Raw genomic sequence first — 13,468 nt, 5'->3', positions numbered from 1 at the left:
CGGACGGGCGTGGGAATCGGGCGAGATGGACAGTTGTTTGTGAAGCGTCGGTGAACATGAGATACTGCGAGGGTGCGGGCTAGTGCTGGTCGGCGGTTGAAGCGAGTGCATGCGAGAGAGCGCGAATGAGACAGCAGCGAATGCGACGACGGACAAGTGCGAAAGCGAAGCAAGTGTGACAACGGGCAACTGTAGAAGCGGACTGCAGGTTTGCGTGCGCCAGGGACTTGGCTGGCTCGTTGTCGGATTTGTTCACATCGACTAAGACTGCGTGTTTGAGATGATGTTGTAGCGGCCGTGTTCCTCCTGGAGCTGGTGTCGCTGCAGTTTGTCGAACGAGATGCGTCTGGCGGATCGGTTCGGGTCGTATCGTCCGTACGAGGAATCGCTGCTCTCGTTGCCTGGCGGATGGGGGCGATTGTGTGAAACACAAGGAGTGATATACAAAGCGTCAGTAATCCTCTCATCTGGGGGCGTCCTGTTGCCCGCGCTCGCGATTAGATCGTCATGCATCCACATACCCGTGAGGATATTAAAGTGCCTTCCAGTTTCTTGCGCTCCCTGGATGTTCTTCTTTCGGCGGTGGAGCGACCATTCTGGGCCTGCAATATCGATCTTGCCATGGCCCTCCTCGCCAAAGCTCATGCCGTAATTGCTCAGGACCTTTTGCGGAGTTTTTCGATTGGGCTGTGGCTCGATGCTCTGGTAGTGGTTTCGATGCACAAGGCGGAAGCAGGTCGCAGCCGTTCGATGGCGCAATGTTTAGCGGGGCATGAAGGGGTCCGGCAGAGATCGAAGGAGTGGCATGCGCTATCCGGGAGAGCACTCGAACACGAAATGTGCGAGCTGGTAGTTGAGCCAAAGTCCTTCGCCTCTGCATTCACTCCCACCCCTTCTTCCCATCCCTCTTCGCCTCGCTGCGCCAACCGATATTTACCGCCATCTCGACCGGAGCGCTTTCGCCCCACCAATCGCCGCTCTGGGTCGAGCGGTTTTTGTTTTTGGTGTACTGGACCCGCTCGATATTGTAGCTCATCACCTGTGGTATCAGATCGAGCTCGTGAGTTTGTCGGCCGATAGATGGCCTTTTCACCACCAGCCCTTCTCAAGACGACCAGAAGATCATTAACGCGAGCAGAGGACACCCGGATTCATCGGGGAGAGGAGAACAAGCACGGAGTGGGTCGCACGCCTCGTTACCAGCTCCTTTACATCCGGCGCCTTGTACGAATCGGTCGCCGTCGAGAAGTTGGGGTTGATCTTCTCGTTGGAGTTCTTGAGCCGACAACGTCAGAGACGGTCATGCTGGTTAGAAGCTGTGCTCGGTGGGAGCGGCCGTTGGCGACACTGACGACATTTTAGCTCCCTTCCAACGCGTCCAATAATGACTTGGAGGACATCCAGAGCGACTCGATGACCGGTGCGGACACCAGCCTCTGCTGTTTATGCCACCCACGTACACTGCTGCTAATTGACTCGAGACGGAGAGCCGCACATCACATCGCAATCGGCCAGCCTTTGTGCGGTAGCGCCGGGCCAGAGTCTGCTGCGACGACTCCCCAGACTGCTTTCCCACGGCCCAATACAAACATGCTTATGGTGTCCTCGGGAGATCATTTGGAAGGCTTTGGAGGCGGTGCTGAGAGTCGAGGTAGGCCGACAAAATATAAAGCGGATAAATGGCTGTGTGGAAGACGAGAACAATGCTAGAGAGAACTCAAAGCACAAGCGGAATGTGTGCCGAGTGGAGTGTGGAGCCTGCTGTGAACACTGGCCACGAAGAATGTTTCTGCCGGATGAGCAGTCGGGCAGGGACAAAGGGCGATGCGGGTGCTTGCTTTCTCTCTCGCTCCGGGCGGGTACACCTACAAATCGACAAAGGAGAATAGGGAGATATGCCGGTGCTGCAGTAGTGGGTGCCGTTCTTGGGAAAGATCTCGAGACACGAAAAGCCCCGTCTCAGCGGCTTGCCTGCAACCTATCTTCCGATCCCCGGTGGCGAGCATCAAGCCCGGACTGCAGACAGCCACAGTTACCGTTGCAGCTGCGGGGTCTTCTCGCTTGCTGCTGAATCGTGAGGCAAGCGGTCATAGGCATCGGCGGCGGCGCTCTTTAGGCTAGCTGCACAGTGTATTCATAAACTGTCGGTTGGAAGCGAGGCCGGCCAAGTGACGACAGCAGCACTTTCAGGCGGCTGGGAGCTTCCCAATCATGTCTCCTGTCTCCCTCGCCCCAAAGAAGCCGTCAGCAGACACCATGTGAATCACGGGAGGCGGCGGGATACGGCCGACAACAGCATTGCTGGAGGCTCGTGTGCATGAAGTTGCGATGGTGTCGTGGGCGCCAGAATGCCCTCGGACGATCGCCTCGTGGCATCGATTTGCACGGTCGTGTTGTATCTGGTGGTGCACTGCTTTGGCGCACAAATCGCTGGACATTCGCTAGTGCAGCAGTAATGGTAGCAGCAGTATCGCGGGAGAGCAGATATCATCCTGGGCTTCATCGGGCCCAGAGCGCGTTGAAGTCGGAGTATTTTGGACGTCAGTGTCCACAGGGAATATGCACGGCTTTCGAACTTCAGTCTTCGTCGCTTTCAGCATACGCTGTCAGGCCTGTGAGAGCCAGGCTCGCGGTCTGGGAGATGGCTCCAGTCGCTGGCCCGTTCGCTGTTTCTGCTGTTGTCTCCGCTGGATGATCACCGCTGCCTTCGCCATCACGACCAGTGAGCCTGGGCTTCTTCACAACGACACCGACCGACTCGCGGATCGAAAATGGATCGCCTCCGAGCTTCTTGAGCTTCTCGAATGCCTTGAAGGTCTGCCCCGGGGCGGGTTTGGAAGCCGAGCCCAGAGCACTCTGCCCCTGGAAGATCGAGCGAGTTTCGATGGCCTTGCGCTTGCGCTCCATCGTTTGCAGGGCAGGATTCTGGAACTCGACCAGCTGTGCCTCAAGCGAGTCTTCAGGCCGCGACGGCAGGATATCGATCGAGAGCGAGTTTTTGTCTTTGATGTCCTGGCCTTCCTTCTCGTCAGCCTCGCGGGCCCGCTTCTCTGTCTGCAAATCGGTCGAGTCGCACTTTGGTCAGCGTTCCGGCCAAAGGGAATCGCACTCTCATGAGACACTGCGAGTATTTGGCCCGGCTCATGGTCAAAGCGCACGATCGTCCCATCGCCTCCCTTGCCGCTCGCCACACCGGCCAGGGCCACATACCCGAAAGATCTTGCGGAGCCGCTGCGACATGGTATACGGGTCCCTCCAGAACTTGTCGCGAGACTCTTGCAGCTGCGTTAGCTGCGTTTTAGCGCTTGCACCCTTGGCTTCGTCGACGGCTTGGTGCTCCAGACGGAAGAGCGGGTTGGCCTTGAGCTTCTCGGAAACCTCTTCGGCTGCGGATGGACGAATCCAGCAATTCGACAAGCAGGCAGAGACATGAAGCGTCGTCAGATCGGATCGGGTCGGATCGGAGCGGGTCAGGTCAAATCATTCGAATGGCAGGCGAGCACCGACCGCAGCTGAGAAGCATGCATTCAGCTCAGAGGCAGCAGGGGGGGTCTCCATGACTCCATCCGACACTGGCAGAATCGCAAATGACCAATGAGTGCTGCTCGATCAACAGTAGGTCCCCTACATTGCAACACCACCGTTCCGTTCTCGGCAGGATCCCAGGTCGTCGTTTGGGCTTTGGCTCCGCTCTCGATCACATAGGCCGAGTTCTGTCCGTGGCAGTTTGACCATAACACAAATGCGCCAACGCATCGATTCCATCAACAGTTAATGGGCCGATGACGGTATGAGAGCAATAGGCAGGGATCATCGGCACGAGCTGGATATACCGGCAATAGCCTCCACCCTACACCGATCGAGAGAGATCGGTGGCGGCCAGCCGGGAACAGCGAGCATACCTTGGGATCCGTGTGAATCTCGATCCAGTTGCTGCAGAGGTGGCACTTCATTCGGAACTGCCAGATCGGCGTCGAGTAATAGCTGCCGATCTTTTTCTTCTCGGCATTGTAGCGCACGCCCATACCAACATGGTTGTTGCAGCCGAGGCACCAGATGTTGTATGGCAGCTCAAAGCGTACGATGAGGATGCCCTGGTCGAGCTTCCGAGCCCGGTCCCGCAACGGGTGCTGCCCGACAAACTTGTTGATCGAGCCCTTGGATGGGTCCCAGTCAGGGGGGTAGTATTTGTTGGTTGCACGGCGCTCTGAGAGCGTATGCCCGATGCCGGGGAAGAGGATGAGACGACGCAAGGATCGAGCAGCGAGGCGATAGGAGGTCGTCAGCACGAGCCGAGGAATGCAGTCGACCGGCAGCAGCAGCAGCAGCAGCAGCCGGGACTCAATGGCAGGCGATTCCACCGAGACAGGAAGGGTGCGGGAGATGGTTACCGGCCATGGCGAAGCGTTTGCAGCTGGTTGGAGGAGCGACAGACCAGCAATCCGCCAGAGGGGGAAGAGGGCAGATGCGGACAGGGCTGTCGCATGCGGTTCTGGCAATGGGGCGAGTTGACTGGATCACGGGCACCTCGCCTCCACATCCCACCAAACCACATCCCACCAAACCACATCCCACCAAACCACATCCCACCACATCCCACCACATCATGCCGGGCTCACGCTGGCCGTCTGCCCGCTCGTCAGTCGCTCTCGCTATGAAATGAATGATCGATATGGCCATGTGGCAGGATCTGGCCGCTGTTCAACGATAAAGCTCCTGATACAGAACAGGTCCTCGCCGATCCAATCCAATCCAATCCAATCCGATCCGAATTCCACCCGCCCCTCGTTCACACCGAGTGCTTGCAGTTGAAGAGCGCGTCTCGAAGGACGTGCGAGAACAGCCCATGGATGATCTCGACAGAGATTGTTGAGCTGGCAGGGCAGAAGAGCGAGCCGGGGTCGAAGGGTTGATGCGGGGGTCAGGTCAACCAGACGATGCAGGGTCGATTCGGAGTGACAAGGGCATGTGTTGAGAGAGAGGGCGTCAGAGAACTTGATCTGCAGCAATGTACTGCATGCCACCAGTGCGGACGGACGCGAAAGGCTGAGAGGTGTATGTGGAGCATACCTGTCCTTCGTTGCCTTGGTGAGTGGATTGTCCGATTGGCCCTTCTTGCGCTCACCACCAAAGTAGGAGCCGCCCAGCTTCTGCGACAGGGCCGAATCTGCCTGCTCGATCTTCTGGGCCAGATCCGAGATTTGGCGAGCATTGTATTCGCGGTTCTGAAAGACGACATGAACAGGTGAGCGGGTTGGATCGACATCACGGATGGCCCAAGCCGCCTGAGAGACACTGGATGACAAGAACGCTGCATGCACTGCTCATTGACCTACCGCAAGGAGCGAAGACGATGAGAGCGTGTTGACCCAGTACTTGTTCCACAGAAGCTCGAGCAGATGGCTGTCCAGCGACGACTTGAAGTACGACACCTCCAGCTGATAGTACCTGTCGACGGGTGGCGGTGCATGAGGCCTCTGTGGGCGGCAGACGATGTGCAAATGCAGCGGCGAGCACGATCACACATGCCTCCGCGTGTGCATGCTGCCGGGTGATTCTTACTGCTTGCAGTGGACGCCAAAGTCTTCGATTTTGTTCAGTGGGATGGTCTGGTACTCAGAGGGGCCCTCATCCGGGGGTTTGTATCCCTGGAGCCAGCGCGAAGCATTGAAAGCGTCAGCCACAGCGTCATCCGGTGCATTTGTTGCGTCTCGGTGGCTGCTGCGGAGCTCCGCATGAGCCAAATGACCGGCGGGATCGCTTTGCTGCGACAGTGCTGCTCTATACCTGTGGATACGTTCGGAAGGCACCCAGCTCGACTTTGCCAGCAGACATGGTGCGTGTAGGATCGATCTGCAGGGCCAATGACAGGAGAATGAGTGTCGTTCGGCTGGAGGGGCCTATACTGCGTTGGATCTGAAGGTGCTAGAATAGACACGGGAACGTACGACAACAGCCAAGAAGGGCTCGGTGTGCTTCTGGTTCAGCATCTGCGTGCCAACGTCGATACCCGAGAGCCAGCATCCGTATCCCGGGTGCGAGTGGTACCAGCCAAGAATGTTTTCCAGGCGGCCGACCTGACCGTCCGAGCAACAGAGCACGGGCGAGGCAGAATGGTTCATCACGAGGGACGGGCGAGCAAAGAACAGTAATATTGGTATGTCAGTCCGAGCAGAGACAGAGTGGCGGTCAAGGGCGATGATGATGGTGATGACACTGTGGAGTGGATGCGGGTGGCAAGGGACCCGGCCGGAGGTCACGGCCGGAGGTCACGGCAAGACAGAGGGGTCGATGTCAAGGATGGCGATGAGGCGATATTGGGAAGGGAAGGAGAAGCAATCCACACACCTGGCTGATGGTCTCGTTGTAGGCAACCATGTACTCGTATCCTTCGGCCTGAGCGTTGACTCGGGTCTCGGTGCCCTCGACCGGGAGAGCAAATGCATCCATGACAATCATGGTGTCGTCCTGGATCTTGCCTTGCATCAAGCCCATGACTTCGATGTTGCCGCCGGATCGAGCGTGCATGACCTGGCTCACGACAGGGACCAGTCGAGGAGGATCCAGGGAAGCAGCAGACGGAGCAGGCAATCAGAAGCGGTCGCATGGACAGACCCCGGTGTGTGAGTCCCAGCGCAGTCTCGAGGGTGTGGATGCCAAGGCAGTTCCCTCCTGGAGCGAGAACAGCGATTCCCGGCGCAGTTCAAACTGGTCGAGCAGACACACAAGCGGCTTTGCGGGCCACGACAGAGAGAAAAGAGGCAGCGACAGATGCCTACCATCTTGATGAGCGCCACTGCCGAGATCTTCACTTTTTTGAAGTGATGTGGGCTGGCGGACATGCGAAGAGAGATCGGGTCAGGGCGACGGAAAGCAAGAGTGTGGAGCAGATCAAGAGCCACGGCCGGCCGGGAGGAGCAGCGATGGACAAAGCCTCGCTGGTCAATCCTCATGGTTCAAGCAGCCGCCCCACTGCCGCGCACATGGACGTACTCTTTGGTCCAGGGATGAGCGTTGAGCTGGGCCTGGATGGCGGCACGGTCGTAGTGGTAGATGGCGTCGTTGGCATCGACGGTGGTGATGTTGTTTTCGAGGATCCACCTCTTCTGGGCGTTACCGGTGTCCATGTTGGTGTGGGGGAATGCCCTGGGGGTCGATGCTTTTGGTGGCGGGGGTTGATTTGGTGCTGTGGTTGATTTGGTGCTGTTGTCGAGCCGGTATGATGCTGGGTTGGGAGAAGCAGACGACGAACAGAGGCCGAGCCAAACAGACCAGGGCTGCTGGCCAGGGGAGACTAGGGCCTGGGCGGGGTTGCTAGGGGTTGCTAGGGCTTGCTAGGGCTGGGTGGGTCGACCCTGGATGCATCCGGCTCCAGCCAAGCAAGTCACACGTGATGCGTCGCCACCGGAGCGCGGCCCAATCAGCGAAGCAGCGGATGTGGCGTGGGAAGTCGGGCGAGCGACCAAGACCAAGTGGACCTGGCGGACACCAGGATGTGGAGCTGGCGGATGCTGGAGACACATCCAGCATGTGCGGCTGTCATGTGGGAAGCGACTACGATATTGGATGGCGGACGACCGTGCCGGATGGCGGAAGGCCATGCTGGCATTCCACGATGCCACCCGGCTGCTCATGCTTTCTTGTTCGTCCCCCCAGCAGGTTCCCACATGGCGGAATCCGAGCAGCATTGGCCAAGTCCAGGCAGACGGAGAGTCCGATGGGCAGCGGCTTGTGTCCACGGGGCAGTTTGTGCTCACGGGGCGAGCAGGGCATTTGGACTGACGATCGGAGAGCAGCACCTCTGCCGGGGGTCTGTCGGGCCGTTGATGGCGAGACCGGGCCGGCAACAAGAAAAGCGCTGGCATGACCTCATGTCCAATATGCAGCAAGAGCGGATGATGGGGTCCTGGAGCGGGCGGGGAGACGAGCGGTGCAAGGCCATTTGGACCGGAGATGTGGTTTTGGATGGGAGATGCGGTTTGGACTGGACATATGATTCGGAATGGGGGTATATTTGAGCAGAGGTGAGTGGAGCAGGGCAGAATGGAGTTGGATGGATTGAATTGAATCGAACTGAGCCGGGCAAGATTGAAATGGAGATGTGGTTCGGGCTGGAGTGGACTGCGGTGGAATGAATGGGATGAACTTCCGGAGGAGCAAAGCCTTGGCCGCGCAGAGCCGTAAACGAGCAGCTGATTTGTGGACCCAGGGCGACAAGCATCCAGTCCGGGACGAGTGGTGCGAGCGGTGCGAGCGGAGGAGGCACGGCGGCACTGGTTTGTCGCGGATGCGGAGCGCCCGAGCGGCCGGTGGTGCGGCGGGTCGTATCGATCCCCCGGGGTGTGAGGTGCGGCACTGTTTGTCGCAGGCGGACGATGTTGTGCGGTGTTCAATGTTGGAGGAATGTGTGAGCAATTTCCATCCAAGAGCGAAGCAAGAATCCAGAGCAAAGAGGGAGCCGAAAGCGATCGCGTTCATGGCGAAACAGCCAAGAGACGGATGGAGGACGCGGCGATCACGATCGAGCTTGCTGCGGCAACACCCATCCCACCCCATCACGGCTGGGCACAATCACACCCATCCAAGCAAGCACGACACCGAGCCACTGCCAAGCCACCACCAAGCCACCACGCGTGGCGGCCGACCAGGGACGCTCGGCCAGTCAGCGGCCGCGGCGTGACGGGTCACACAGCCGCCTGCACCCGGCGCCGCTGTCTGTTGGTGGTGAGCCGCTGGCGGGGTTGGGTCACTGGACATGCGGTGGACGCGCGCGTGACACGGCGGCAAATAACGCCGTGACACCACAATTTGGGCACCCCGCACGGGCGCGGCCAAGCAACAAGCAACAAAGCGCGATGGGGCGGGTGCGGACTGCGGCATGGGGGAGGGGAGCTGTGGAACTGGGCTGGGGGGGGGGCAGAGCCGCCGGACGCGTTGGGGACGGCTTGCACTCGGGTGGCCGCTGCTGTGCGGTTGGGGGGACGCTGCGATGCCAGCAGCAGCAGCAGCAGCAGCAGCAGCAGCAGCAGGGCAGAGGCGCGAGGGACACGGGCGAGCATTGAGATGGTGCGGATGCGAACGTGTCGAGGAGTGGACATCCGGGCGACAAAACTGCTGCATCGGCCTGGGCACTTGGTGCGCACCTCTGTGCAGGCGCCGACAGAGTCGCGGGACAAGGCAGTCACGAGCAGCCGAGGACCCAGCACCGGGCGGGTTGCCACAGCGATACACAGCGGTCTCATGGAGCTGTGGGCATCATGGAGTGTGTGGGCTTCATGGAGTGGTGTGATGCGGCCAGAAAGCAACAGCATGCTGACAACATCACAGTGCAGCACCACACAGTGCAGCACCACGGCCCAATATGACACAACACCACGAGACAGCGCACCACACATTGCAGCACCACACAGTGCAGCACAAAGCACCACAGCACAGCTCAGCTCAGCTCAGCAGCGCCCGGCTCACACAGCGCACAGCACGGGCGTACAGGCGCCCATGCCGCCACTCGCCCGCGCCGTCCGTCATGTGGCCCCTTGTCCCCCTGTCCTGGCCGCGTTCCTGACCCCCGGCCCCCGCGATTGGACCGGTGCCGACATGGCTGCCTTGTGGCGCCGCCGGCCCTGCCCAGCCCCAATTGCCCAGCGGCCGCAGAGCCACCCGGACCAACCACGCGGCCTGTGCGCCTGGCCGGGCATGCACAGCGCATGTCGCAAATTTTCATCTTGGCTCTGTTCTGTGGGCCGCGCTGTGCGAATCAACTCGTATTGCCATCGACGCCAGGCGCCATCATATTATACCACATCTGAATACTACATCACATCAGTATATCACATTAGTATATCATATCACATCACATCAGTACATCACATCACATCATATCATGTCCCTCGGCCGGATCACCCACTCCACTCCACTCGACCCTGCCTGCCCTCCTCCAGCACCACCCGCACCCATCCAGCACGCGGCCTGCCCGTTCCCTTGCTCGGCCGGCTCGTGTTGTCGTGTTCTGTCGTAACGGCGACCAAGCTCGTCGCTCTGTTTGTCTGCATCAGGAGCGCTGCCCTGTCCATATGCTTGTCCATGTTGTCCATATGCTTGTCCATGTTGTCCATATGCTTGTCCATGTTGTCCATATGCTTGTCCATGTTGTCCATTTGCTTGTCCATGTTGTCCATTCGCCTGAACTCGCCCTCGAGGGTGCCATTCCTCACACCACCACTGCCCACACCACCATCCCACACCACCATCCCACACCACTGCCCACACCACCACTGCCCACACCGCCGTCGCTCCTCTTGCCATCGCTCCTCTCGGGCTCGCCTTCGGGTCTGCTGCCCCAAATCCCTCCGCGTCGCCCATTCCCACCCAACATACAACATCGCTCCCGCCGCACTCAGCACAACGCCTCCCCCCCCCCACGTTCTCCGTCTGCCCGGTTTGGTGGTGGGTCTCCCTGGGCCACTGCCTTTCCCATTTGCGCTGCCCTTTCCCGATTTTCCCGTTGTGTTGCTGCTGGGCTGCCCCGGTGCCCTCAGCCTGAAAATTGCTTGTCCGTCCGCCGTGATTCTGTTGTTCTCCCCCTCCCATCGGCCTCTCATCGGCCTCCTTATTTTGTGGCGGCGCTGCTCGCTTGTACCGCCCTGCTGCCCTCTCGCCTGTGCCGTCCTGCTGCCTTTCTCCCCTTTGCTCTGGCTCCATATCTGCGACGACCCATCCGTCGTCCGTGTCCTTTCTCTTTTTCTCCTCTCGTCCCCTCTGTTCTACCCTCTCTGCTCTTCCCTCTGCTCTGCCCTGCTCTGCTTGCCTGGTCGGCTCTTTCCCATCCCGCGCCGACCCGCATATCTTCTCGCGGATTTCTCCTTCCTTTCGCTCCCCCAAATCCCGCTCGGCCCTGGTCTGGCCATTCCCACCTTCGTTCCCAGTATATAGCATCCGGCGCTGGCGCTTCTCCCCCTCCTTCGTCTGTGCCTCCTTCTCCTGGCCCCTCTCTTTCTTCCCGTCCTTCACCCACCCGCCAGTGTCCTGCTTCACGGGCCAGCCCTCGGCCAGCCCTCGCCCTTCCCACAACCTCCCCAGACACACCGCCGTTGCCCCCTCGTCGCGGCCAAACTCCATAGCGCTTGCCTTCCTCAAGAACAACCGTCGCCTGGCTGGTGTCTTCGGTTCCGTATCGCCGGCTTCCTGTATCCAGCTGCACCGCCCCTAATCCGGTCGTTGCCCACCCCCTTCCCTCCTGCTGGATCGCAACACCAGCTTGCTTCGCCTGCTTCCCCCACCAGCCCATGCTGCCGTGATGGAGTCGCTCCCGCCCCTGTCATCGATTGTTCCCAGTCTGCCCCGGCAACCGGCAACTCTGTCGGTGACATCGCCGCCGTATTCGGCCCGGCACAGTATGCCGCCTGCCACCCATCCCCAGGTCCCGCCCCAGGCCCAACCCAGCTCGATATCGCTCCCCTCCATCTTTGGTCGGGACCAGGCTCTGCCGGCCCCATCTCAACAGTCGCACCCGCCTCAGCAATCACAGCCTTTGCACCCGTCTCAGCACCCTCGTCCTCCTCATCCTGCCTCGCAAGTCTCCCCTCCTGTCCCTGCGTCCCGGCCGCTGACCACTCTCGGCCATGGCCATCTCCAGCCGCCTCAGCCCCCCCGTCGATCGCCCGAGTACCCTTCGTCGCAGTACCACCCCCAACAGGACCTGCTCAAGCGAAAGTACGAGCTCGACTCGCCGCATGGCGACCCCCAGCATCTCCCGGCGCACTGGGATTCTGCCAAACGCTTCAAGCACACTGTGCCTGCACACCCTCCATCGACACAGAGGCTGTCACCCCCTTCGCCACGCAATCGCCAGCCCGCCCCGCAGCCCTCGTCGGTTTCCAACCGAGACTTTACGGGTGCCTATCCGGGATCTACTTCCGCGGTCCACGCAAAGCAGCTACCGCCTGGCCAGCCCGGAATCGGCCGCCCCATAGACCACCCGGGCCATTCTCATCCGCAGCCTCCACAAGCCTCTATCGAACGCCGGCGCCCGTCGATGCCCATCTTGCCTCCACCGGGTGGGTCTCGCTCGCTGCCGCTCTCGCCGTCACCGACGCTGCCCATCCGATCCAGATCCATGTCTCTTTCTGAGCCCAGACCCAGACCCGGCATCGGCATGCCTGGCGCTTCGTTCTTGGGCGGCCATGCGAACCAGCTGCCCCTCTCTGCCTCGGGCTTTGCCGATGGCCGTCGACTGGATCTGCCCTATTCCCACGGACACCGCAATCGCCCTGGACCCCAATCCCAGCTGCTGTCCCCTGATTCTCGCACGCCGTTCGATGTCGGCCCTGGCGGGGCCCCTCGGATGTATCCGCCACCTCCACCGCCGCCGCCGCCGCCGCCGCCTCCACATCTGTTGCATGCCAGAGGCTTTGATGCAGCGCTCCGCAAGCCCAAGATAGCCGAGCCACCCCAGTTCAACTGCCACGTTTGCAACCGCCAGTTCACGCGTCGCTGGAACCGGGATCAGCACTTGAAGATCCACGATGCCGGCCGCGAGAAGCAGTTCTGGTGCCGGCCATGCGGCGCATCGTTCTTCAGGTAGGAGCCTATGCACTATCTTGGACGAAATTGGACCGTATTCAACTCGATTCAATGGCGCTGCTGTTTGCTCCCTCCCCTCCATTCGTGCATCATGCTGCTGCTGATGCGAATCAAAGGATACTGACTCGTGTTGCCGGTTCTTTCGACGAAACGATACCGTCTGCAGGCTGGCCGACCTCAACCGCCATGTCAACAACCACTCCATATCCCAACTCTTGCACAAGCACCAACGGTAGCCAAGCAAGGCCGTCCGTGCGGCAACGGCCGCTCTCTCCCTCCCCTCTTGCCCACTTGCCCTAACTGTCGGTGGTGGTGATGGTGGTGATGGTGGTGGTGATGGCCTTGTCTCTGCTTCAGCTGGCTGTGCAGATCGTGGGTCCTTGGGTCTTGGGTCTGGGCAATGAGCATGGGCCTGGGATGTCTCATACCCGTGCCGCCCTGCACGATCGTCTCCTCCATCTGGTCATCTCGGTTTCTCTGATTGCACGTTTCCCATACGCACACGCACACGCATGACCCCCCCCCCAGTATCCTCGCACTCGCACTCTTGCACGATTTGTCTCAGTTTCATTCTTCGCTGCTCTGCTGTTTTTGTTCTCCGTTGTTGTTATTACTTTTCTGCTGATATGGCTCACATTGCTCTCTCTCTCTCTCTCTCTTTCTTGATGCTATTCTGATCTTGCTGGCTTTTTCTTTCATCTCGTTGTTTCTCTTTTTACTCCGCGCTCATTGGAATCTGTGAGCAGCACTTCCTTGTCCGCTGATGGACAGCAGCAGCGCTTCGTTGTCCATCAGCATCGTGTTTTGCTCACAATTCCTGAATTGTTGTATGTACTTTTCGATGTGTCTATATGTATGTATGTATGTGTATGTATGTGCGTCCTGTGTG

At 59.7% G+C, this 13,468-nt stretch overlaps 4 protein-coding genes across 4 annotated transcripts; 1 reads left to right on the top strand and 3 right to left on the bottom strand.

The window, feature by feature from the left end:
* Positions 1-3,147: 3,147 nt before the first annotated feature.
* Positions 3,148-4,214, bottom strand: BJ171DRAFT_424024 (CWC16 protein; the record flags this gene model as incomplete). The annotated part of the gene is made up of 3 exons (XM_053107640.1): positions 3,148-3,386; positions 3,629-3,713; positions 3,903-4,214. Coding segments are annotated over 3 exons (636 nt in total), but the record flags the coding sequence as incomplete, so codon positions are not given.
* Positions 4,215-4,666: 452 nt separating this feature from the next.
* BJ171DRAFT_504976 (Mov34/MPN/PAD-1 family protein) lies at positions 4,667-7,271 on the bottom strand. The gene is made up of 9 exons (XM_053110987.1): positions 6,994-7,271; positions 6,780-6,831; positions 6,349-6,531; positions 5,949-6,077; positions 5,788-5,853; positions 5,563-5,648; positions 5,337-5,448; positions 5,071-5,225; positions 4,667-4,874 (listed from the first exon to the last, which is right to left on the bottom strand). The coding sequence occupies exons 1-9, from the start codon at positions 7,125-7,127 to the stop codon at positions 4,790-4,792; spliced, it is 1,002 nt and encodes a 333-aa protein (XP_052966728.1). The 5' UTR covers positions 7,128-7,271; the 3' UTR covers positions 4,667-4,789.
* Positions 7,272-9,441: 2,170 nt separating this feature from the next.
* BJ171DRAFT_474875 (uncharacterized protein) lies at positions 9,442-10,166 on the bottom strand (the record flags this gene model as incomplete). Its single annotated transcript, XM_053108764.1, has 3 exons — positions 9,442-9,683; positions 9,798-9,809; positions 9,905-10,166. The coding sequence occupies 3 exons, from the start codon at positions 10,164-10,166 to the stop codon at positions 9,442-9,444; spliced, it is 516 nt and encodes a 171-aa protein (XP_052966727.1).
* Positions 10,167-11,205: 1,039 nt separating this feature from the next.
* Positions 11,206-13,079, top strand: BJ171DRAFT_99155 (uncharacterized protein). The gene is made up of 2 exons (XM_053116035.1): positions 11,206-12,576; positions 12,746-13,079. The coding sequence occupies exons 1-2, from the start codon at positions 11,294-11,296 to the stop codon at positions 12,813-12,815; spliced, it is 1,353 nt and encodes a 450-aa protein (XP_052966726.1). The 5' UTR covers positions 11,206-11,293; the 3' UTR covers positions 12,816-13,079.
* Positions 13,080-13,468: the final 389 nt, after the last annotated feature.

Source organism: Polychytrium aggregatum, assembly GCF_025602895.1.
Source record: "Polychytrium aggregatum strain JEL109 chromosome Unknown BJ171scaffold_18, whole genome shotgun sequence".
Lineage (NCBI taxonomy): Eukaryota > Fungi > Chytridiomycota > Chytridiomycetes > Polychytriales > Polychytrium > Polychytrium aggregatum.
Note: the sequence above shows the minus strand (reverse complement) of the source record. Positions and strands in the feature narration are given on the sequence as shown.

Coding starts and splice junctions, on each gene's coding strand:
- BJ171DRAFT_504976 (XM_053110987.1), bottom strand. CDS start 7,127: ATGGACACCGGTAACGCCCAGAAGAGGTGGATCCTCGAAAACAACATC. Junction 6,078..6,348: donor ACAACGAGACCATCAGCCAG/GTGTGTGGATTG, acceptor TCGGACGGTCAG/GTCGGCCGCCTGGAAAACAT. Junction 5,854..5,948: donor AGCCCTTCTTGGCTGTTGTC/GTACGTTCCCGT, acceptor TTGGCCCTGCAG/ATCGATCCTACACGCACCAT.
- BJ171DRAFT_99155 (XM_053116035.1), top strand. CDS start 11,294: ATGGAGTCGCTCCCGCCCCTGTCATCGATTGTTCCCAGTCTGCCCCGG. Junction 12,577..12,745: donor TGCGGCGCATCGTTCTTCAG/GTAGGAGCCTAT, acceptor TACCGTCTGCAG/GCTGGCCGACCTCAACCGCC.